Source organism: Columba livia, chromosome 12 (assembly GCF_036013475.1).
Source record: "Columba livia isolate bColLiv1 breed racing homer chromosome 12, bColLiv1.pat.W.v2, whole genome shotgun sequence".
NCBI classification, from domain to species: Eukaryota; Metazoa; Chordata; class Aves; order Columbiformes; family Columbidae; genus Columba; species Columba livia.
This window is the reverse complement of record NC_088613.1, coordinates 7,377,298-7,402,105: the sequence shown is the minus strand read 5'-3', so window position 1 is coordinate 7,402,105 and position 24,808 is coordinate 7,377,298. Positions and strand designations below refer to the sequence as shown.

General features: G+C 46.9%; 1 protein-coding gene across 14 annotated transcripts in view; it reads right to left on the bottom strand.

Moving 5' to 3' along the window:
* MBNL3 (muscleblind like splicing regulator 3) overlaps nt 1-24,808 on the bottom strand; it is a 94,324-nt gene that overhangs the window by 37,126 nt on the left and 32,390 nt on the right. For 10 of the 14 annotated variants that reach the window (XR_010475649.1, XR_010475648.1, XM_065077631.1 and 7 more), the window contains exon 2: nt 23,621-24,621. The exons of the other annotated variants lie outside the window; for them this stretch is intronic. Coding sequence is in view for 8 of the 10 variants with exons in the window: in XM_065077631.1 (XP_064933703.1) it covers nt 23,621-23,794 (174 nt within the window). In the remaining 2 variants the exon portion in view is untranslated. The remainder of the gene's footprint in view (nt 1-23,620; nt 24,622-24,808) is intronic. 14 annotated transcript variants of the gene reach the window in all.

Here is a 24,808-nt window from a genome sequence, read left to right as displayed (position 1 = left end):
TGTTTCTACACTGCAGGAATGGAGAAGATGAAAAAAAACCCTACAATTTTTTGTAAACAACACATACAGGGCCTTCTTCAACTTGAAAAGGACTTTGCTATTCCAACTGAAACTTTGCATGTCATTGATACCAGCCACCCCAGCTTGGTGTGAAGCTTTGTTCTACTTTTCTCTCAAAACAAGAGTTTGTTTAATTCCAACAGGGGGTTCTACAAACAGAATGTTTTTATTACCAACAACAAAAAACACCCATACAGCACGAGGCCTTGATCCTGCAGACAGAGCTGCGAGCAGAAACCAGTGCCCACACAGAGCGCTACTGGTTTTGATGAGGACATGTATTTGCGAGGAACTGAGAGCTGTGCAGATGCTGCTGCAGAGTGAAAGCTGCGAAGGGCAGCACGGCTGTCAGCCCGGCCTGCGAGGGCTTCGGGAGGACTAAATTAATCACCACCACACTCAGATTCAAAACCACACCTTCCTTCTGGCTCCCCCTCGCCGTCATTTTCATCCTGAGCATCATCAGTCCCTGCATGTCTCCAGTTTCAGAAGCTACAGCTGAGTCAAGTTGCCCTCTCCGACACCACAGTAGGTTCTTCATCTCTCAGACAATGAATTTTAGGAACTGATGATGTGACTCAGAGTGACACAAAATGTTCCCACTTTAGATATCCAGCTATAGAACAACTTTAAAGATGTCTCACTCTAAAGTGACGGGCACCTCTAGTACCCTTTGAAATCCAACACTGGTATGGGTGATCCCTTCTACATTTCCATCACAACACCCACAGTTCTCAGTACTTCCCAGCAACACATACACTCTTCAAGACCATTTCAGCTCTCCGAAAGCTGCCAGAAGGACAAGGGGACTGCCATTATTCACTTCTCAGTACCAGCTGCAACACAGCAGGGAAAACAACAGGGAACTGGTAGCAAATCTGCTGTATGGATACCAGGCTGGGGACAAATAAGGACAACTCCATTTTGTACCTGGGTGGCCTAAGAATACAATATTAAAATACAACAGGAGTCAGGTCCTTAAGTTTTAGATTATCATCTTTAAGCTAAAAAAGCACAGTTTTGCTGCAGTGACTAGCTGTGGCTCCAGCACATCAAGTGCTCAGCACAAGGCACAGGACAGTCCCAGTGCCTGGCACAGAGACCTGAGACACTGAGACACTCTCCAAGCTGAGCATTGCTTCAAAAAGCACCATCCTAGCGTCTGGAGTGGGTCGCTGCATGTGTTGGGAAGGGGCACAGTGCTCCAAGACTGACCCGTGTCAGCAAGTGGCGTGCTGAGCCTGCTGGGACCAGCGCAGCCATCCTGTTGTAAGCGGAAGAGTTTGTTGCTGTTAATTTAGCGTGAGTATTGACTCCACAGAAGGCACATTCCCACCCTGTCCCGGGTGGCACACAAGCCTGCAGCCAGGGAATCACCACCCAGCAACAGACTCTGCTGCTGGCCTTGGTAACATGCTAAATATAGCTGTATTTTCTGGCTCCTCATAAAATGGAAGGCGTCTGAAGGACCGTATTTGCCAGCTTCTTTGCCAACTACAGCCAGGAGGGAAAAGCATATGGACTGCACTTCCCGAGGCTTGAAAAATAGATATTAAAAATAAATCATCAGAAGATTTTATAAGAGTATCTTTTCTCCCTTTCTTCCCACACCCCCCCACCCTTACAGTAGGCTGCTGGCATGTGATTGACTCTGTGTTGCCAACTTAAGTCATGCTGTGATGGCACATACTGTAAATGGCTGGCATCTGACACCAGCTAACGTGACAGCAGCTTGCAGTGCAACAAAGCCGTCCATTTCAAATGCAGCACTGATGGCAGCACACTTAAATCCAGTAGAAAAACCTGCATTACACCTGGCTGTTTGGAGTCTGCTGGGCTGCACCTTGTCATCTGCATCCTAGCTCGAAGGGATGCAAGTAAGAGCACGCTGGGTACTGTACCAGGTTGCATGAACCTACCTTAAGCATGCTGCACAAATTCTCTTCTTGCTGGCTGCTGAAGGGAGCTGAACTGTGCTGCAGCAGCAAGGCTTCCAGCAGAAACCCAAGGCTTGCCCATGTTTACATCAGTAATGCACTTTGTTACGGTCCTTTTAATCCTGGACAGCAGCAAGAGGTTCTAGAGCAGACACATGCTTCTGGTTTTAATGACTGCACTGTATGTCACATTAATCACCAGTAGTTCTCATGTGAAAATATTTAAGCTAATGTTGCTTCTCACACACAGGAGACCGCAGTAGGCTTGTGCCCTGACTGTGCTGTCTCTTCCAGAGACACTGATGACATGTGCAATGACTGACAGCAAAAAGAATGAAAAGAGACCAGGCAAGAAAGGATTTCCATGTTTTGCACAAATACAGGCACCAAAACACAGCCTGTCTGCATAACTTTTCCCTGCATGAAGCAGCAGATTTCCATCCCTCTTGAAGAACTCAGTGGGGAGGCACATTGAGAGATGTGCTGGCTCTGCTTACTCAGCGCCTGCCACTCCAGCGTGGAGGCACAAAACACACTCCGCTTTCCATCCCACTCTGCACAACACACAAACACAGACAGGCCTTCTCCTAGCCAGGGATCCTCACTCCTGCCAAACCCTTGCATGGCTTCACACATGCAATACAACCTCAGGCAGCATGGGGTCTGCCCCTGCATCCAGAGGGCAGGCAGAGACCAGGCTGCAGAACTGCCCACAGAGCATGAATTGTCATGCAAGAGGGGGAGGCAGTGAGGGGGGAGCTCTGGGCTTCATCCGGCAGCACAGCTGAGAACACACATCAAGCAGCACATGCTGCTCCAGGTCTAGCCCTACTGCTATCTGTTCTCTAAGAGAGGTACTATGAAACAGACTTGATACCTGGTAAATAAAGCCCAAGCTCTAAGTTCTTCACCCACCCTACAGAGACTTGCAGCTTCACAGTTACCCTCCCAGGAAAGCAAACCACCAAGATCTTGGGAACACCATCGATCCACCATCCTAACAAGTGCTTCATGCTTGTCATGGCTTGTCCCTAAGCAATTTGCTCTAGGGCTGAGCAACTGGCATGTTGGCTGCATTGCGTGGCTCATCCTGCCATCGTCTCCAATGCATCGCGTGGCTCATCCTGCCATCTCCAATGCATCGCACCACATTCCTCTTCCCGCGCTGGCTGTGCTGGAGGGAGGGAGATGACTGCACATCTCACTGCTGGAGCAAACACCTTCTGCTCAGCAAAAAACATCAAGTGGCATGGCAATAGCATGTTTTCAACTGGAAAACAAAGGAGGCTGGAGCAGACAAGTTGCCTGATCATTAGCAAGAGTGATGTCTCATGGATAAGTGTTCATGCAGCCAAGCTGTCACTCGCTGCAGTTCAAAGCCTAGCTTTGTACAAACCTTATCTGTAATTCCTTTCTACATGCTAATGAAATGTTAGAAGTTATGCTGCCAACCAAGTCAGTGAAAAGTACAATGTTACAACCTCCCTTGAACATTGACCCTGGCACAGTACACCAGATAACTTCTGCTTAATAGCAATGCTTTTCTCCTGGCAGTGTTGGAGCAGCTCGGTTATACAGTGTAATTATGCACAAACACTCCTTGAACGTGTTCTCATGGAGGGCTGTTAGCCCACCTACAAGAATCCTAAAAAGCAGGTCTAGAAGGATGTAGAGAAATGACACATCAACTCCACCTATTTTCTTTGTACCTATTTCTTGTGTATATCCCAGAGAACAGACTCCAGCACTCCCCCCTGCAGCTGTAAAGCTCCTCCTGATTCTCAATTGCAGCTTTGCTCCTCCTGCAACTGAAGCCTAAAATTTTACTTACCCCAGAGGGCCAGAACAGGAATTATTCCCTTCTACTTTGAGGAAGGGCACATACTTAGAGACTGCAGTCACATCTATCCCCCTTCCTCAAACCTCTCTGCTCTGGACTATGCAAACCATCCTCTTTCAACTTGGTGAGCATGTTCTCTAAGCCTTTTATCGGGCTGCTCCCCCAGCCAACACTTGTACATGCACAGGGCCCCATGTTCCAACTGAACCCTTAGTGGTGCTGTGCAGGTATGAAGATATTTTTCACATGTCCTGCAGACTACACTGCCTCTTACAGATCCCTGCATGATGTTTTCTTGCCTTCTAACAGTGTAACATTCTTGATTCACTCTCAACAAGCCTTTTCCAGAACTAATGCCTCCCCTGCCATGTTGCATCCTGTATCATGCAGCTGACTTCCTTAAATGCAATATTTCATACTGCTTTTATAGAACTTGCACCCTTTTCCTACAGACTCTTTTTCTGACCTGTCACGATTATTTGTAACTCCAGAGCTGGTTCTCCGTAGTTCCTCCCAGCTCAGAGAACCCTACAAGTTTAACAAACAGTCTCTATTACCATCATTCAAGTCATCAGAACAAAACAAAACTGAAGTCTCACCAAGCACATCCTTCGAGATTGACACTGAACTCAGCTTTCCAAGCAGCTGCAGGCTGTCACATAGAAGTTTTTCCTATGCTTTGTTCCCCGTCTTGCTTGGAAACAGATGCATGCCACGTGAAAGACTCCCAAATCTATGCTCCATCATCCACATCTCTCTGAAATAATCCATCTCAAAGGCTTTCCAGTTCTACGGCTTTGTCTGCTCCTCTCTGGAGCATCTCTGTAGAGATGCTGGAGAATTAGTGCTCTGCACCTCTCCCATGCCAGCACTCCTATTGCCATCAAGCACACATTTGCACACAATGTTCGGTACAAAGGAGTTGGTGGTCTGAAGTTACTTGTAACAGCAATAAAAGACAAAGTATAGCACAGCTAGTTGCTGGTGTTTTTCAAACGCAAGTGTAACACTCATTTACAGAGAGCCCAAAGACTGCTGTTACGGTATGGATCCTGCTGTGAAGAGATTGTAGCTGTAAAGAAAAAAAGCAAAATGTGTCTTCTAGTGAGCATTACCAGATGGCAATGAGCCTTGAAGGGAAGGGAAGCAATGTATGCTTCCTATCATACAGAAGTTTCAAAGTGTCTGGATAAATGCTAGAGTTAAGGTTAATCTGGTAGCTTCCAGGTACAGATGATACAGACCCTGTGAAATGCATGTTCTAGCTAGAAATGAGCATGGTTCATGAATACATAATTTGCTTGAAACAGGATTCAAGCAGGCCATAAAAAGCACAAATCACAGTTTTGCTACATCTCTAGGATGAGCTTTGCCTGACTTCTTCGAACATCACAACTCCAAGGTTCAAAGAGTCACTTCCCTGAGCCTGCGAAGACAGATGAGAAAACGGCTGTTAATTTGGCCTAACTCGGCGCCCCTGCAGTCACTCGAGAAACCTCCTCAGATTTTATGCTGTTCTGAACGATGCTCTAAGCTGCGGCAGCAGCGTGTCACCTCCGACCAGGGCTGCTCAGGTGAAGAGGGACATGTCTTTTGTCAGGGAACAGAGGACAAGAGCCAGACCTGCCTTTCCGCACAGCTTCAGTGGAAAAACCTGAATATCTATCGCCAGCTCCCAGGGCTCCCGACGCTCCCAGCACTCTCAAGGCAGCTCCAGCTTGCCGCTGAAACAGCGATTGAAATTTCATGGCTTCAATGAATGTCAGGTCAAGCCCTTTCTGAGCAAGTCTAGACTTGATTTTGACTGAAATGAGTGAACCCTGATGTTTTGCATGATTTCAAATGAAAGCTGGTGACATTCAGCAGTCATGACAAGAGTTTTGGGTTCTTTTGAACTGAAAGCTCAAAGCAAAGCTCAGTGGCTTGTGCAAGTGCACGGCAGCTCTAAAGCCCTTAGAGCAAACCAAGCAAACACGCTGTTTGCCCCAGTGAAGCAAGGCTGGTGCATTTTGCACAGTCCCAGTCTGCCCAGTTCTCCTTACTGCTGCGGGGCAGAGCCCCGGGAGCCTAACCAGGATGTAAAATATAACCATAGGGGTTTAGGCTTCAAAAGAATTATATTCCTCTGCAGCCTTAAAAACACCAGGTTGGACTAACGCAGCTACTTCAGTCTAGGTGGGGTCTTCACATCCAGCAAGTTAGACAAATGCAAAAGGAATGGGAAGCAGAGACAAAAACCCCTGGCACACCGGTGCCTCTCTTCAGCATCCCCATCTCACCCCTGTGACTGCCCAGCTAGGATATTTTTGCTTTGCAGGGAGATGGAATGAAGGACAGGAGGAAGAAAAACATCATCATCATTTTTTGCAAATGTATTTGAGTCCAGACAAAAGCTGCCAACAGCCAGCTGAGGGCATGGCTGAACAAACACTGCTAGGGACCTGTAACACCTCCATCTCCCTGTTATCCCAGTCTTTGTCTGTGAAAGCCAACCCCTATCACAGACACACAGCAGGGCAGCTCCTCCACCACAGCACTGGAAAGCAAACTGTCCCTTGCCACCAGGCACACACCCGCTATGACACACACCCAAGCTGATGGGGCTTTGGGCATCTACCTACCCTACAACAGGACAGGTGTCCATCAATGGGCATTACGGGAGGAACAGCAGCACTTTGCCTAAGCAGGGAACGTGCTTCCCATCGTGTAGCAGAAACAGCTTAGCAGCTGAACCATTTCACCAATGTAAGGAAAGAAAAGTAATATACTGTGCACATACTTCCACAAAGGTAAGAGACATTCATGAGATGCAAAAATGCTGGGAGCAAAGAGATGCACAGCATGGACAAATCCTACTGCAGACACCGATCCTTTCAAATAGTGTGTATGAAACTGCAAAGCACTTGGACAGGGGGTTTCTCAAGATCAGATGCACTCTGCTGGGATTCAAACATGTTTATCTAGGACTCTTTTACAAAGTCTGCAGCCTCAAAATGTTTGTCAAGCTTGGTTTTGTTACACAGCTCGAACCAGAGCAGGAGAAAAAAACAAAAGCAGAGACAGCAGCATTTCTACACCCTTGTTTCCCTTTTTGGTATCACCTTAACCAGTGACAGGTACTCACAGCTGTTGCCAAGAACTTCAAACCCCTGAACTCAGCAGGCAAATCCAGCTCCATACAGAAAGGATGGCTCGTTAGCACGGAGCTCAAGCATTTAAACAAGTACCATCACCCCACCGTTTTTTAAAAATTTTAATTAGAAACAGGGGGGTACATGAAACTACTGTATTCCAGTAAGCTCTAAGCAGCCACAGGCACAAGCCTAAACACCCAAGTCCTCATTCACCTGGCAATTAGGGAAGCCGAGAGCTGCTGTGAGTGAAGTTTTACTTTTGCACATTGCTGAATACAGCAATGTTCTACTGAATTTCCCCAGGACAGCACAAAGAGGTCATGGCTGTCCTCCTGCTTTCAAGCAGGATTTTAATTCCAAGCTGTTTGTTATACTTGAAGGTTCTTACAATCTCGAAGCAGTTATTTTGTTGGGGAAAAGCCCTGTAGCTCCTTCATTATATTTTTACATCTTGACAACTCTTTCCAGCTCTGTTCTCCTGCCAAGCTCTCTTCATTCAGCCCAATGGTATGCTCTGTTATGCTCAATGAAAAACGTGTATTGATTTTAACTTTTTTTGTTTGTGGAACATTTTTGCTTGCTCCAAGCAATGGACGGTGTTTACCAAGTCTAAGAAATATATATTAAAAGAGTACAGCACTGTCCAAGTATATTTTTTATAAGCTGTAGAGCCACAAAGCAAAAATACATGTTTATCTGAGAGATTACTACTTGCAATGAACAGCAACCTCATTCCACAAAAGAGAGAAATAAAGACTTCATCGAGTTCTTTTGTATCTGCCAATACATTTTGATTAGGCTATGTTTTGTGAACCGTATCAGCCTGTTACCACCACATATCTGAAATGAGGTTAAAACAGAAGTATCATCAATTTAGAGCTCTGAACTGATCATTTTTAATGTCTCCCAAGTATTATTCCACTGCTCTCCCAGGCTCAGGAACATTAAAAGCACAATAAAATAGGTTTCTGTAATACAGTATCAAATACATGCTCTCTGCAAGCAAAAGAAGCTTTTACAGTCATCCCTGGCCACAGACCTGCTCGAGCAACTGATCGATAACAATTACCAAGAAAGGCATTTAGCGCCCCGTAAAGAGAGCATCTTTAGAAGCGCTTGTATTTAGCCCTGGGACCACTGCTTGTATTTAGAGTAGGAGACGAAGCAGATGACATCCTGCAACGTTAATATTCCTGTGGGTGAGCGTTTCAGTGTGGGACTATTTTATAAGTGAAGAAATCAATTCTACCTGGAAGATATAAACACTGGCATGTCATTGATTTTTTCTTCTGTAATAAATTACAAAAAAAACATACCAGTCTCTGGAACAATATTGCACAAGTACTGTATTAAAAACAAACAAAAAAACCCCAACACAAAACCTGACAGAAAAACAAAATAAAACTTCTAATATGTCTTCCATCTCCCTCAGTTCTGTCCCTCCCTATTGCTATTACACCAGGACAGCTTTTGAAAATGCCAAGTGTAGTTTCTCTTGTCCCTTAAACCACTTTTTCTTTGCAAATCCCATAATCCAATTCTACAACTTTCACCGGCTGATTGAATCTGTCAAGGTCATATGGAAAGCTGATGCTTCTGACCTTCCTCTACCTACGGTGTCTGTTGAATATTACAATTGCAGCAGGCAAACCACACGTAGACAGAACCAAGCAAAGTACATTAAAGCCCAGGAGAATAAATGTTAAAGCACTGTGTTCATGAATACAAATATCGGACGCGTGACCACCTCCAGCGGCCTCGCTCCTTGAGTTTACACAAGGGAGAAGACAAACAGTGAAGTGCAGAGATTGATAACTAAGTGTCTGACCCCAGCCCTCTCTCCTGTCCTTCAGAGGGCAAAACCATGCTCAGAAAACCTCATTCTCGCTGTGTTTCAGAGAGTTTACCTCCATGGAAAATGCAGAGAAACTGCATTTTTTCAGGTGGCTGGGCAGTTTTCTGTGGATGTTGGTTTTTTATTTCTTTGGGTCTTGGCAGAATATAACAATTTACCAACTGAGGATTAGCCCAATTTTTGTTTGTGTTGTTGCTTTGCTCAGAAAGCAACAGCTTAATGGGCATAAATAGATTCCTGGTTTCAAAGAATAATGTAAAACTTCAAAAAAAAATATTAATTCCATCTGGACTGACAATTCCCAGGGAGAATCTTGAGCCTGGAAAAAAATAACTCTACAGGATGTGCTTCACGTCAGCTACTCGGGGGCTGCTGGGGGGTAATGCAGCAGCACCCTGAGCTAGGAAAAGATGGTGGCTGAGCTCTGCTAAGCATGATGATGACTTCTGCTGGGGCACACAATGGCACTGCCACCCCAGCTTTCTGCCCTTCGGTTGGAAACACCAAGAGATGTCACAAGAGGACATGACAGTCCCTCTGTGTGTTAGCTTAAGTCACTGAAAGAGGTAACTACAGGGGAGTAGGCAGATCCAGCAGAAGATGATGCCCTTGGTTGCCACTGCGAGCCAAGATTTGCTCCCAGATGTCCATCAGAGCCCAAAGGTCTGATGTTCCATGGCAGAGGACACCTTCCTGCTCTTGGCTGAGACCTGCCCAGCAGTAGAGGCAGAGAGCAAAGCCAGCTCCCCTGCCCCTCACAGTGACGGCTGCCCACCCATGTCCCCAGCTCCTCTCCTACTCTCATTCCTCTCTGTCCCATTGCTTGTCTCCCTTTATTGCCTCCCACTCATCTCTTCCCTGCTGCACATCCAAACCCACCACTCCAGCCACATTCTCCCACAGCAGTGCCTGTCTGGCTACAGGGAGGTCCACCAGAAACCAAGCTGTGGCCTCATCCTCCTGTTTCAGCCAGACATGCTGGGCAGGTTAGTGCACAGCACCCAACCTCCCCTTCACTCCAGCTTAGAGAAGAAGCCACCAGACCACCAGGAAAAGGGCTGACCACATGCCACCAACTCCATGTGCTCTCAGCTCACCTCCAAGCACGGACCCCAAATCTTTCCAGTCTATGCCAGGCCTCAGATTTCACATCCGTGGTGTAATGAACTTGCTGCTGGTCAGAGGATTAAAGGTGCAGATACAACAATCACCATCAAGACAGTTTTTGCAGCCTGCTAAGCTCAGCAGACCATGACCACACATCTCACACAGGGCCTTGCTTCCAAAAAGGGCATCCAGGCCAAGCAACATGGAATCACAGACCTCCTTTATCTAGGAGGCAGCAAGGCTTGAAGAGAAAGGAAGAAAAAGAAGAAAGAAAAAAAAAGCAAGCCTGCCTTGCCCTAGGCAAATATTCCACCTCGGTTAGCTTCTTCAGACTGATCTATTTTGGCGTGCTGTTTATTACAGCCAGTAACATATGCACATTTAAGTCACAGAGGGGATTTTTCTTTTAAGAAAACACCTTCAGAAGTGCTCTTTAAGAAGTGCCTGGCACTAGAAAGCAGATCTGTGACCAGTCTTTGCTACGATCTCAAGTGAAAGGGAGGTCTAAGGCAGTGTAAATGTCTGTTAGGACTTGAGCCCATGGAACAGTGCAGTAAGTCGCAGTGGCAACAGGACAGGCCTTTTTCCGTGGAGGTAAACACGATGGGCTTGCAACGTCAAAGATAACGCGCTGCCGTCTCTGTGGGCAAAAGGAGAACTTTGCAGTAACACAGTTCTGGGCTAAACTGCAAGCAGTGGGACCCATTTAACTGCAGTTCACCTGTGCCTGTCACAGGTACCACACAGGCAGCCAGCCTTAAGGGACAGGATGCCAAATTCTGTGCCAATATCTGAAAATCTGTTCATTTATTATGGATTTATTAAAACAGCCTCAACGAGAGCAAACCTTCCACCTGCCCTAGTAACACTCCTTGCAGACCCCTGTTCCCCAAGTCTGTTAGAGTCTCATGAGGGTCTGCAGATTCACATTCCCTACCTCACTCAGCCAAAGGGTGATCTTGTTCCTAACCATGCATGGTCAAGTAGTAAACCCTTTCTTAGGACTTAAGTCAACATGGAGCCTGCAAGGCAGCCTGCTCAAGATTTTCTGTTCACCCTGTACTACACAGTGACCTATGGACCCAGAATTCAGAGTCAATATGTGATACAGAGCCCAAAGACTCCAAAAAAACAGAAAGAGTTCTGTTTTCTCCACACTATGCCAGGAACGGGGATTAACATATAATGCATTTTGTAGAAACCACGATTTCAGACAATGAAAGGTTAATTCCATGTAGCCACTGATTAGATCTGTTCCCTCTCCTGTAACAAGAGCTGTAGTACAGGACACTAAAAAGGTTGTACGGCCTTACTGGATGTATCCACTTTCTCCTGAAGGATGCAACTTTCACTCTGCCAGAAATCCTGACCTAAATTCTCCTCTGAGTGGCACTGGTGTAAGTGCCAGAACAGCTCAGAAAGGAATGTATCGCATGTGTCCATGCATTTATGTCCATTCATCTGTCTGTCCCAGCAGACCAACAGGAATGGTACTGATCAGGGCTTTTGTTTCATTTGCTTGGGTTTTTGGAGCTTGTGTTTTTAATAACTGCCAGATTCACTTACTTATGTTTGAGAGTACAAGAGAAAAGCTGGGGGAGAAAGAAGCAACTAAAGCATGGCCATGCAGACATGCTTGCTTATTCAGGCTTCGGTCACAAAAGGCAAACCGATCAAATTACTGTGGGGTTTTTCTGCCCTTTCCACGTCACTGCTCTGCTTTCCAAACTCCCACCCTCAACTTCTGCTCTGGGCTGCTTATCCTTGTCCTGGTCACTGGTGCAGTACAGGCTGCCTGACGCTCAACCGTTTGTAGATGACGAGGAATGCAAGGATTAGCTTTTAAAGGCTGTTTTCTATTAGAAAGCAATCTCAACAACATGACTTCCTCAGGCAGGCACCTGACCTCATGTATTCTGCTTCTGCCACTGACAAGAGATACCTTCAAACAGAGCACAATCGTAAAAGGGCAACAAGAAGAAGACCTTTCACTGCCCTGATCATGCACAGCAGGATGAGTCAGCTGCCATGCAAATGTTCATTTACTTTTAGGTGTGATGGGCCCATACTGAATCGTGCTGAAGGTTTTTCTTCTGCAAGGAAGAGTGACCTTTCCTGAGGACATCTGCAGCCTCTCGGGCCACGTGAGAAGAGTAGCTGCAAAGAAGCTCCAGTGTCATTAGTGAGTCTGGAATGCAGCACGACGGGTGCAGACGTCAGCGAACACCCGTCAGTGAACACCCAGCTGGAAAAAATGCTCTCACTTGCTTAAACCGAGATAGATGGATTTCTGATAGGGCCCCAGTGGAAATCCCTGCACAAACTTTTGTGCAAGTACTTCTGATACAGAGAAAAGAATATTAAGAAAAGCACTAGCACTTTTCATTTGGCTGGGCTAAGCTTTGAAAGATTAAAATCATGCTCTGAGAATTAGCACAATCAAAACAATAACAACATTTCAGTGGTGCTTCTGTCCTAGCTAATGTGAACTCCATTCTGAGTAAATACTTCTAAAGATTTTACATTACTATGGACTCTTCAAAAAACCCATGCAGAGAAACACAAAACAAAACAATGAAAACCCTCTTAATTCAATCTCCCAAGGCCACAGCAGGGGATTTTTGGCTGTGGGAATACAAATACTCATCAATGCTACAGCTCAGGGTCCTGTTCCGATTACTACCCAAACAAAGAATGAGACAGTCCCAGCCTGAAGAGTTTTTAGTGTAAATACACCAGGACTTGGTGTAAAAACCCCAGGTGGCCACAGGAAGCCGCATCAACACCGAGACTGCAGGATGCCAGCAGCTCAGTGCTGGACTGCTGTGGCTGCGATGCCCTTGATGCTTTCTGAGCTCCTGCCTCCCGGCAGCAGCCAGCCTGCCCTTCCCACCTCCGCATCGCGAGCTAAAAGCCATCCAACCCATTTGCCTCTCAGCCCCTAAGGGACTTTTCCCCCCTCTAAACTCTCCCAGCTGTGGCACAGGAGCAGTTTGAGCAGGCTCTGGTAACCAGCATGATGCAGAGCTGGGAAGGACGCTGTGCTGGTGCTGCAGGATAATCCACCAGCAGATGCTGATAAAGCCGAGAGTGATGGGTGGTAGAGGTCCTTGCTGCATCCCTGAGCTCACCTGTCCCGCAGGAGAGTGTTCCAGGGAGCCGCTCTGCTCCTCCACAGAGTCAACCCCACCTCCTTCCCTCATGGTCCATCTCTCACAGCTTGGTGAAGCTTTCAGGCATCCCTGTCCTGCTTTTATTCACCCTGATGGCTCTCCTGCTCCGAATGCCTCTGAGTCACTCAGCCTGCTTGCCTTGCTCCAGCTCCCACCCTGCAGCACGCCATGGAGGCTTCACAGGCAACACAACTGACACAGCAGGGAGCCAAAGTCTGCGAGGAGATAACCACGATGATTACTACTTCATCTGCAAGTGCACCAGATGCACCGAGATATAAAAACGACTGCTGAAGCAACAGGAGAGGCGGAGGGCAAGAGACTTCCCGGGCTGTCTTGTTCGGTCCCTGCAGACACTGCACCTAATGACAGCAAAGGCAAGGACTGCAGAGCTGTGGGAGGGCTCAGGGACAAATAAACCCAGACATGAGGAGGAAACTGAGCAGAAACAAGAAATGGGACACTAGAATAAGGCCACAAGTTTTGCACCATGGGAGTAAGATTAGGGCAGGCTCCTGCAGAAAGCAGCAGGGGTGTCTTTAACACCTTCCCCTATAGCGTTTGGGAAGGAGCAACATCCCCTCCAAAGACAACTCTGTCTCGGAAATCTGCTGTTCTATGAAACAAGATTCCTTTACAGGGAGTAAAGCACTTTCCTTCCTACCACTGACCTCAAACACCATCACCTCTGCCACACCTGGATGGCCATCCAAGCCCTCTCTATCTGGCTTTCAACTCCCCACTGCCCCGGCTACAGCATGGGCTGAAATACCCAACCCTGCGAGGCTCTTGCGTACTCCTGCCAAACTCATCCAGTGCTTGGTGTCTGCAGCACCACGTAGAAGGGACACTGCATGAAATGACCACACAGGCCCAGGCATCACTGAGCGGCAAGACAGCAAGCTTTACTCACGCTCTGATCCTTCAGGAGTTGACAGCAAGAGGAAGAAACACTGGTCAGCGGGATCGAGCAGCGCGGTTGGGATTACCCACTGAGGTTTTGTTTTCAAACTTTGCTCAGTTGTGGCTTTAAAGACCTAATCTCCGTGTGACTGTTCCCAGCACCAGCCATGCCCCTGTGGATAATAAGGACTTAGGGAAGCACCGTCTAATGACGGCTGAGCTTTCAGGCAGGCTGGCTGCAGCTCCACTGTGTCTGTGCTGCCCCCAGCCACCTCCTCCACCCCAGCTGGGTACTCCATGCTTTTCCAACTGCCCCCCTATTTGAGAGCTCTTTTCTCTCAATAAGCACCCAGAGCTGCTCACAGCACCCCAGAGTAAAGAGACAAACAGAGTTAAAGCAGCACAGTTCGGGCTAACAGCTTAAATCTCATCAGAACCTGGTGTGGGTACTGCTGGGCAGAGATGTGGGCATCACTAATGCAACTCAGCTGATGCCATCACTGTCTGCAGCAGCTGTTTTAGGGCTTTTTTTTTCATACCTGCATAGGAGAGACCAGCTGAAAGCAAGTGCTCTGTAAATGCAGAGTATGCTGAGGGGCATGACAAAGCTCAGTGCACATCACTCAGTCATCTGACCGGGCAACGCCTTGTGATACCATACTCAGTCTGCAGGACTAGTTAAACTGCTGCTGCTTCCCATTCGCAGGACTGTTAAAGCAAATTTTCTCTGCCCTTTTTAATGGTGCTCTGCACACCTACCTCGGTGAGAGGTGGGGGCCAGCAGAGTCTCCAGCATCCCTGCAGCAGGCGCGCTGGGCTGGGCAGTGGGTCTTTCTCTCTACTGGGCAGCCAGATTAGTTTTAAACACTGACATTCCAGTACAGTGAGGGAAAACTCATCCCCCAGAGCACAGCCTGTCACCTTTCAAACAAGGTCAGATGCCAGCCTCCTCCCCCACCGCCAATGACCTTATTAGCACCGATCATGGTTCTAATAATATCCCACACTGTAAGCAGGCCATCTGCTGTAACATTTCACTATAAACTTGGGGAATTGCTTGGTTTGAGTATGCTCATGCCTCAGCAAGCCAGTTGTCCCCTCTCAGGAATATGCACCTTCCTCACAGCTTTAAGCTACATGTTGAAGGAAGGCACCTCCAGCTTGGAGCTCAATCGCAGAGAACAGCACAGAGCCATGCCCAGGTGCTGGCTTCACACAGAGGAGGTAAAAAAGCAGATTTAGAGGTTAAAAATCCATCACTCCAGTATCAAGAGCCTCCAGCTCCTCTGACGGTGGGGACAGCGAGTAACTACGTCACTGAAACCCAAAACCAAGGCCAAACATTAACCAGATGTTCAGAGAGGCAGAAGTAAAGCACCAAGGCTGCCAAGAGCAGAAGCCAGTGTTACTTTTGTGCCATGTACTTTCTACTGTGTGGACAGCAGAAGGATTTTATTATCCTAACACGTTAGCTATAGTTAAGCTGAATATTTTCACTGCTGTTACAGGAGAGAGGACTTTCATAACAGACAGGTAAACCTGGTAAACTAACCATGATAACTATTCATTTAGAAGGAGGCAGGATTTGAAATGCTCACTCAGTTAGGATATCTGTCTGAAACACCCAGAGCCTTGTTACTACAGTAGCTCAGCTCTACTCAGTCTTCAAAGGCATTTTCTTTGTACTGCTCCTGTGAGGTCAAAAAGTGCAATTAGGCAGAGAGAGTGACATTACAACACTTTAAAGCAGCCTGCATCACGACAAGCCTTTGAAAGCCGGCTTTCCAAATCCTTGGCCTTTCCTCTAATCAAAAGGCCATCATGAGACATGGCACGAGGGGCTACATGGGGCAAAGAAGGGGGTGAGGGCCTGGTTCTCTGCTGTTTTATGAACAGCAATTAAAAAACTAAATTAATAAGCCATAGGTAAAACTGTGCCTGTATGGGGCAACATTCACCCAAGTGCCTCAAAGCATTTATTTTAATACCAGCATAACAATATTTATAGGGGCAGATTTTCAGAGAGCTCAGCTCCTCACTTGGTAATCTAACCACTTATTTAAATGCTCTGTGGGAGATGTCAGCTGATGGGCTCTCCGGAAAGCCTGGCACATCTTGTTTACATTTGTTTTAAAGCTTCCAAACAGCTCAATTACATAAATGCATGTTACTGCACCCTCCTTCAGATGGGTGAACTGAGTGGCAGAAAGCTATTGTCAGCAGAGGGATTACATCAAACCAATGCTACGCTGCTGAAGAAATCCACCAACCCCACATGCTCGTTCAGAGTCATTCTTCTCAAAGGCATCTTCCACTGCCTTTCCCTCGGCTGGCTTCGCTGGGCTAATGCAAGTGAAGTAGCTTGGCAGCATCACTGACACAGCAACAAGACAGGACACCGTGGCCAAGTGTGGCTCCATGTTCACAAGGATCCTCTTTGCCCAAACTCTTCTCCAGGGTCAGGGACATGCAGGTTTGGGGCATCTATTTAAATCCCAGTGTTAGCTACTGCTACAGATGAGGGCTGGAAGATGTAAAGATTGAATGTGCTTCCCCACGCAGATCTGGCAGTGACACGGCCTGTAGCACAGCGCCCGTCGAGGTGCTAGAGCGTAACGTACAACACAGAACGCTCTGTGCTCCCTTGGCCAACTCCTGACTCACAGCCACACAAGAGTAAACGCGAGAGCTGCCGCAGCTTGTTCGCTGGGCTTCGGCACGCCATCGCCCTCCTTGCAGCGCAGAGGAAACCCCTGGGGCTTGCAGAGCACCGCATTGCATTTGTGCTGGGTCACAGGCACAGAGCTTGTGCTCGCACATCCAGGCAGACTTGGCAGGGCTGCAAGCCCCTGGTGTGTGTGCTGAGCACGTGCAAAGAAACTCTCCCAAGCTGGAAAGCCAAAGGTGGCAGGGGAGATGACCACATGCAGTTCTCCCGCTTCGGAGAAGGGCTGAGGACCATCTTCCTCTCTCAAAACCTGATGCAACAGCTCACTTCGCTGCAAGGAGCTCTTTGCTGCCCACAGGAATTCTACTGTGCTTAAAATCAGGCTTAAGGATTTCACAGAACTGGAACCTCAGTCTGGAGGGCTCTGGCATTAAAAAAAAAAGGCAAGTAAGCCTGAGGAGCAGGAGCTGGCATGCCATGGCCCGTGCAACACTGCAATATGCCCATAAAAGGTTTCAAAATGTATCTGGCTAAGCGCACGCAGCAGCTCAGAAGGGTTTAGAGTCACATCCCAAAAGAATTTCTCTTCTGCTTTTTTAGGCAAGTGTGGGCAGCAGTCAGCACTTTACCATCATCTTCCCAACCAACAAACCAAGGTTACTCTTGGCTGATATTAATAATGTAAATGCTACTGGCTTTGTCCTTTGGGGATGGCGGTTTGCTTACGCCACAGGGAGAAGACGGGGTCAGTGTGAGCTGCAGACAGGAGTGGAGGCCAGGGCTGGCTGGTGGAGAGGAGAGGCTGGCAGGAAAACACCACCGCTGAATTTCCTTGGCCTGCCTCCCTGAAGAGGCTGGCCTCCCAAGTGTGGTCTCGGGACAAATTTGTGGCCACCACTCTGCTTTCCAACACCTTCAAGGAAAATGCACACAAGTCTGAGGCCCAAGGAAAAGCTGTAATAAATTAATTCATATCTGCAGGAAGAAAGAAAAGAAGGACAGTGGTCCAGTGCCTGCCCCTTAAGCCAAGAACACCTCCTAATTATCCAACCTACACCCACACCTCTGCCAGCCTTTGTGAACCTGACCCAGGGACACCCCGCATGCAAATGGTACCACTGCTCTTCCAGTAATGAGCTAATAAGAGAGCATTCCTCCAGGGTGGCACCGAAACTAGACTATGCACCAGGAAACCTATGGACATCCCATCCTTCTTGCTATGTCACCCCTGTACAACACCAGAAAGACCTAATGGACATACAGACATGGCCAATTTCTTCCGCCTCCACAGCACGCCTCAAAAATCACCTCTTGCTTTAAAGCATAGACAAGGAGCTCCTGCCATGGATTGTGCCTCACATCTTTGCAAACAGCTGCAATGAATAGCTGCCCCTTGCTGGCTATTGCTGTCCCCTGCGGCAGAGTCACCAGGTAACACCAGCCTGTTGCCAGTTACATGTATTCCTCACCCAGGACCTCCACATAGAGCCAGGACCACGAGTATTTCAGCTCAGCTGGACTTCATGTTCAACACCTAAGGCACTCCATCCTCCCGCCAACCCTGCCATAGAGGCAGGAACCTGCCACAGAGAAGCAAAAGGACAGCTCAGGGCAGCAACCTTTTAAACCATGATGGCAAGATTTACCAGTGCTCATCTGTCATGGTTCAGCTGTCAAAAAAATCACAGATACACGAAATGAGACTGCTGGGACATCAGAGAAACCTATGGATAATGGTAAATAAATCAAACATGCTCCGCCCAGAGCTACAACCTACATAAAGAACAGGTAGGCAGAACAAGGTGTATCTGTCCCTGGAAATTTGGGGTCACACCCCATCCAAGTAGCCAGCCTGAGCCCCACAGAGAGCACCTGCAGCCCAGACACTGGGGCAGGCTTGGGAGATGCTCAGCCACAGGTGAGCTCCTCCATCAGTGGTCTCCATCACACAGCTGTGCCAAAAACCTTCTGGAGACACCGCTGAGTACACACAGCATGTGTGCCAATTAAATTACGCTGTGAAAACATGGAGCTTGTCGTAACCCATACACAAGAAGAGATCGGATCTAAATATTGTTTTTCCATTTAAGCTCTCTTATTCTCCTCAAAGTACCACTCTGCTTTAAGAGAAATACAATAGCAACAGTTCTTATAAATAAGTCCAAATACATTTTTCCCTGCTTTTAGAGGTTTGATTCAGTAGTTATAAAAAGCACTTATGATGTGCCGCAAAACACCCGAGCATCCAGACAAGACAAAGCTGCTGCAAATCTACTTCTCATCACCAAATGCTGTCGCTAGGCAGGTAAGTGCCTTAATGACAGATGGAAAGTGAAGGTTTCTCACAAAGGCGACTTGGCTCAATTACTGTTCATCTGGTTTATTTGCATCTCCATTACACTGAGCTGAGACATGCAGTCAGAGTGTCTCCAAAAATATCTCTATAGCTTTGTTTGCTTTCTTCTTCCTCTGTAAAAGCATAACCATATGCTAAGTTTAGTGGGTGTTTTTAATTGTTTCCCAGTTTGGAGTTTATTTAAATTAAAAAAAAAATTGATTGCAAACCAGTAACAGTCAGAAATCATTCTAGTGAAGTCAGCATAAAACAGGTACATATTAGCATGAAAACTATATGGAACAGCCTCAGGTACACCGGTTTCAAGATCATATGGTACGTTTATTGCCCAAGCTCAGTGAACTTTTTAGATTGCCATGGGATTTTGAATACTATTACCAGATAATAACAGTTCTTTTAGAAAACAGACAACTTAGACAAAACTGTGCTTTCAACTCTTGATTTTATGCCTGTTCACAGACAACTCACCTTTTTTAATACATAGAAGAAAACTGCTTTGAAACACGCAAGAGCTTAATGTTTTTTAAATGGGACAACCCAAAGTAAAAATTCATGCTCCTGAAATTTTCACTACGCCGCTTTCTGTCTTTCAAAATTCTCTTCAAAACTTTGATTTGCATATGGAAACATCTACATTCATAAAGAAAATTTTTTAAAAAAAGCAAACAAAAAAACCACCACACATCCCCCCCAAAGCTGGGCTTGTCATTTTTCCTTTTTAAACCAGGAGTCCATAGTGCAGATACCCAAACTGTGAGCATTATAAATCAAAGCCTCCATGAACACCTGGTGTGCATTACCTGCATATTTTTATATAATACGTCACTATCTCCTAATACCCACCTCTCAGCTTACTGCTCAATTAGGGTCTCCAGTGACCAATAAGGGTGTTGGTTTTTTTTCCTTCCTGACATCTTTACAAACCAAAGAACACAACAATTTGCTGGCCAGGGAATTAAGAGGCTCATACCATGTCCGCCTGATCCAGCCTGAATAGAAAGGTTAATGACTTGATGAGTACTTGCAGACAGCCCACCGAAGAGCTGCCACAAGCCTTTGTACAAATTGCCACCAGCCAGTAAACCATGTCCTGACCCTTGCAAAAAGCACCAGCCATGCAGGGGATGGTGAAGAGCAAGCCTGGGAGAGAAGCCGATGAATGAACCCAAAGCTATGCAGGTTTCCAGCGATGACAGTGCACTTCTGTCCTTTGCTCAAAAGGTCTCAGAGGTGCCATTGGGACCTGCCCAGCAGGTACTGCAGAGCTTTGGCCACCACCCAGCAGCCCTTGTGGTCACTTCTGGAAGGAGGGTGGCCCAGCGGTGGCCAGCTCTGATGCCTCTGGGCTGCCCTCCACCAACCACTGCAGCTTGCCCTTCCATTCACCCAAATTAATTCAGACAACACTGTTCTTCTAAAATAATGAGGGGGGGAAGAAAGAGTAGAGAGTGTGAGCTCTCTTGGCATCCAATTCAAATCTGCGAACAGCTTCTCACAAGGAACTATTTTTAAGTTTCGCATCTATCTGCTTGAGAAAGGTTCCTTCTGCTGTGTACAAATGTGCAAACTCCCTCTTCGAAGAACCACAGGCTCAGGACAGCAAGATCCAGCCCTGCACTTCCAACCTAATCAGGACCCAATATTTCACCACCAAAGCGCTGCACAACCACACAACGCATGCCCTGGTGAATCCCACCTGAGCATCAGTGAAGCCTCCCCGTTACCTTCAGGAGTCCTGTGTGTTCTTACAAGCTTACAGGTAGAACACTCGTCCATGAAACAACCCACACTGAAGCAGCCTGACTACTTCTGGAAGCATTACTGCTCTTACCACTGCAAGAGAGGCAGAACCGCTATGAGATTAAGGAAAAAGAAAGGCAGCGGGGGGAGGGTTGCAGTAAGCGTATAAATGTTGTGTGTGACCTGACCAGCGAGGTGAATCCATTGTATGCTGGGTTATCAGAAGTTCCTGTATGAAGGCATTGTTCAGCCTTAAAAGGTCTGTGAGAGAAAAAAAACAAGCAAGAGCGCTACACAATGGATGCAGACAAGCAACCTCTGAACAAAGCCCTGGGCAACTGCAAGACAACGGGAAAACTTATTAGCTGCAAGCATCCTATATCCTGTCTCCAATAAAGCAACACAGATGTTCTGCTTATGCAGGGTGTGAAAAGATGAAAAGAACACTAAGCATCTATCCAGCCTTCTGCAGGAGACTGGGTCGGTGTTCAACAGCTGTCGGAGGGGAGCTGCAGCTGAGCACAAAGATGTCCACAGGATGGGCATGAAAAGCCACTTATTAACAGGTCTGAGAATGTACCATCTCTTGTCACCAGTAAAGGAGGCCGCTGTTATGACCAGGAGTCCCTCGATACCATTGCAAACAGGGCTTTGCAAGCCCAGCTCCAGCCCAAGAACAGAAAGACCATTGTTGGCGGGTTTAGTCATCAGGGCTGTTATCTCTGCCGGGAGATGCACGGTGTGCACACACAGAGGTTGTGGTCGCAGGGACTGCACCTCTCCGTGGCACTGCAGAGCTGGGGCTCTGGCAGAGGCAGCTACCAGAGTCACAGGGCTGGAGGAACAAAGCACTCTGAGATCCACTTCTTGCTTGAGAAGTGGGGTGCAGAAACAGCCCCATCATCAGGCCGTGGCCAAGCGCTCTGCTCAGTCCGACCTCTCCTCCAGGTGTACTTCCCAATGGCAGAGCTGTCCACCCTCCACGAGGCCTTTTCCAGAAAACGTGCTCCCTGGAAAACTCAGGCCACATAACTAGCACATACTGGGCAGCTGCTACTGTGTCAAGAGGAAATTGCAAGAAGAACATTTTCAACATCCATGGGAAACACGCAAAGCTCACAGTCTACCCCTTTGGCTTTTTTTTACTTTTGCTTTCTCAACATGATGTTCCCCATCCCATTCCCCACTGCTGAAGCAGGAGAAGCCCAACCAGCACCCACGGGAAGGCATAACCCACTAGGTGACACAGGAAGACAGCACAGTTCACTGCCAAGCCAAGCTGGGTGGCTGCACAAGGGACATCTCCCTGGGACACTGCAAACGTCAGGGAAGTTCTGCAAGGGGCACAGCACTACCCTGCACCGCACAGCAGCACTGCTTTCAGTTCACAAGTAAATGCTGTAAAATGTAAACATATTAACCTCTTCATTCATTCGTAGCCACTGGCTACAAATCAGAAGTTTCAAGGGCACAAAGAACATGACTTTTTTTCTCCTCTGATAAAAATATTTTTGTCTCTCACTGTCAGCAAACCAGCAATGTAAATGAACATTTGAAAGTCACTGTGTAACTAAGAATCATTGCATATAATCAGATTAAGAACAGCAAAACCAAATGCAAATAGGAAGCTTGAGCTTCTTGGTAAAAGCAGTAGAAGTAAAAATATGAAGAAGCCACAAACAGTGAATAAATTGCATAAACCCATGTTAGACCAGATCCAGTCCTGGTCTAAACCTGTACATACACAATTCCACCAGATCTGTTACTCGTCATGTTCATAAAAATAAACCCAAATCTGTTCAAGCAACAGCTGGAAGTTCAAGGAAAAACTTTTAAGCTTGTAAAATGTATCGATTCCTTCTACAACCATATAAACAAGTTAATGACTGATCAAAACATTAAACACAATATCAAGAGTTCTCAAAAAGCAAGCAGTTATCCATACTGCCTCAGGGTTTTTACCATCATATTTAGAACACTTCTGAGGAGCCACACTTTTGGGAAAACAAAGAAAAAGAACATGATGCTCCGTTCCTGAGAATCACGGTGAAGAGACTGCAGGGATGCCCACCTCCCCTGCTGTGAGCCCCCACCACCCACCTCCGCTCACATCCTGGTATCGGGTCAACTGTCCAAGTCCCTTCTGGAACTCCAGCAGTGACAAGTAACCAAGAGCCATTTACTGCCTGCAAAATCAACTCTGCAAAGATGAGCGCTGGCAAAACAGCTCGGCTGTAACTCGGACAGGCCTAGCAGAGCCATCGTGTTCGCGTGTCCCTTGCAGAAAGCATTTCCCAACACCCGTTTTTCTGGGAGTGCTGCTCTCCAAGTATTTTGGCTGCTCCTCATCTACAGGACAGCATTAGAGCGCATTTGTAACTCTTGTCTGCAGGAAACACACAGAAAGCTGATTCATTATCTTAAAATGCTGCTTTCATTTCTGCTCATTAAAAGCACATTTCGGATCCCTGGGCCGAACGTGCAGCCAATGTGCTCTGGATACAAATTAAAGCACTGGGTTTCAATTCTCTGCTTTTTGCATTTCAGTTTCATTTGCTGCCCATAATGTGGGCTCTGCATTTCGAGGACAGCTATATCAGACCTGAGCTACCATCAGAAAACGCTCTGGATTAAATCCTCTCTCCCCCTGTGATGCCTGGCACTCCAGGCAATTGCACTTGATGTCAGACTCAACTTAGATTTCAGGAGCTACGTCCTGTACCAGCAGCATCCTCCCTGCAGAAACAGAGCAATAAACAGTCATTCTGCACATCCCACACCCCAGCACACCGAGGAGAAGGAAAAGCAAGTGAGCTTAGGTAATGAACGCGTTAAGACAGTCCTCACCTTTAGGGAGTCAAAGCAGGCAATAACTCGACCATTTTCCACATGGCAACTCCGTGACGGATGGGCGAACTTGCACTCTGCATCAGACCGAGAACAAGTACCTCTCTGAAACTCTCGACACACTTCTAACGTCAGCCATTTTGTATCACGAACCAGGGAAACGTTTACAGCCATATTAAAAACAAAAATTAAAATGCAAGCAATCGCACCCTTCTTCAGGGCAATGTTTACTGATCTTTTTTTTCTTTTCTTTTTTTTTTTTTTTTTAAAAAAAGGATAAAAAAGTGAATTCAAGTTAAATGTGAAGAAATAACTAACTCGTTGCTTTGGTAGAACTCCTATTCATCAGCACTTAGGTTTTCATTTAAGTCAAATTGTGTTTGTTTAAAACAAGAATTAAACATAAAGCCAATCATAAAATAGAAATCTTATCAGAACAACTGAAAATCAAATTAGAGGCCAGCTCCTAAAAGTGCAATTGTAGAAGTTAAAATATAAGTGTTATATTTTGTGCCACTGCCGAAGTTACTTGCAAATAACTGGCAGACTTTCAAAAGAATTCTGTGCTCTCCAGTTAATGGTTTCAATTATTCTTGCAAAAAGCATATGCTGCTGGCAGCACTTCAGCTTGTGGAATGGTCTCGGTCCTTGGGGAGAAAACTTCGGGTTGTTTTGTCTTTTTTTTTTTCCTTCTATTTCTTGCTTCTAAAAATTACGGTTCACGAGCATCAAAACGAGCAAAAGGACGTTTCAATTTTTCTTTCTTTCTTTCTTTTAAATATTTGCTACATACTCGGGCAAGGGAAAAAAATAAAATGGCTGAGCAAATTGCGTGTAAATGAGGAGCGAAAAAAAAAAATGGGCAAGGCTGGAGGAGTTGCCGTCAGGGCACGAACCGCAAGCAACGCCGAATTAAAGAGAGGAGGGCGAGGGGCAGAGAGAGGCAGCCCTAGACAGAAATCCAAGCAGCGGTGGCTTCAGGAAAGGCACTTTTCAGCAACCTGCAGGAAAAAGAGAAATAGAATCAGCCAGGAGCCGATGCCGCCCCCGCTCAGGCGGGCGCAAGGCTGCCCGGCCCCCGGCGGCGCGGCGCGGCCCCGGCAGCCATTGTCGGTACCGGGGGCATTTCCCGCACCAAGCTGCGCATGGGAGGAGGAAGCGACCAATGGCGTTTACCGTTGCAGCAGC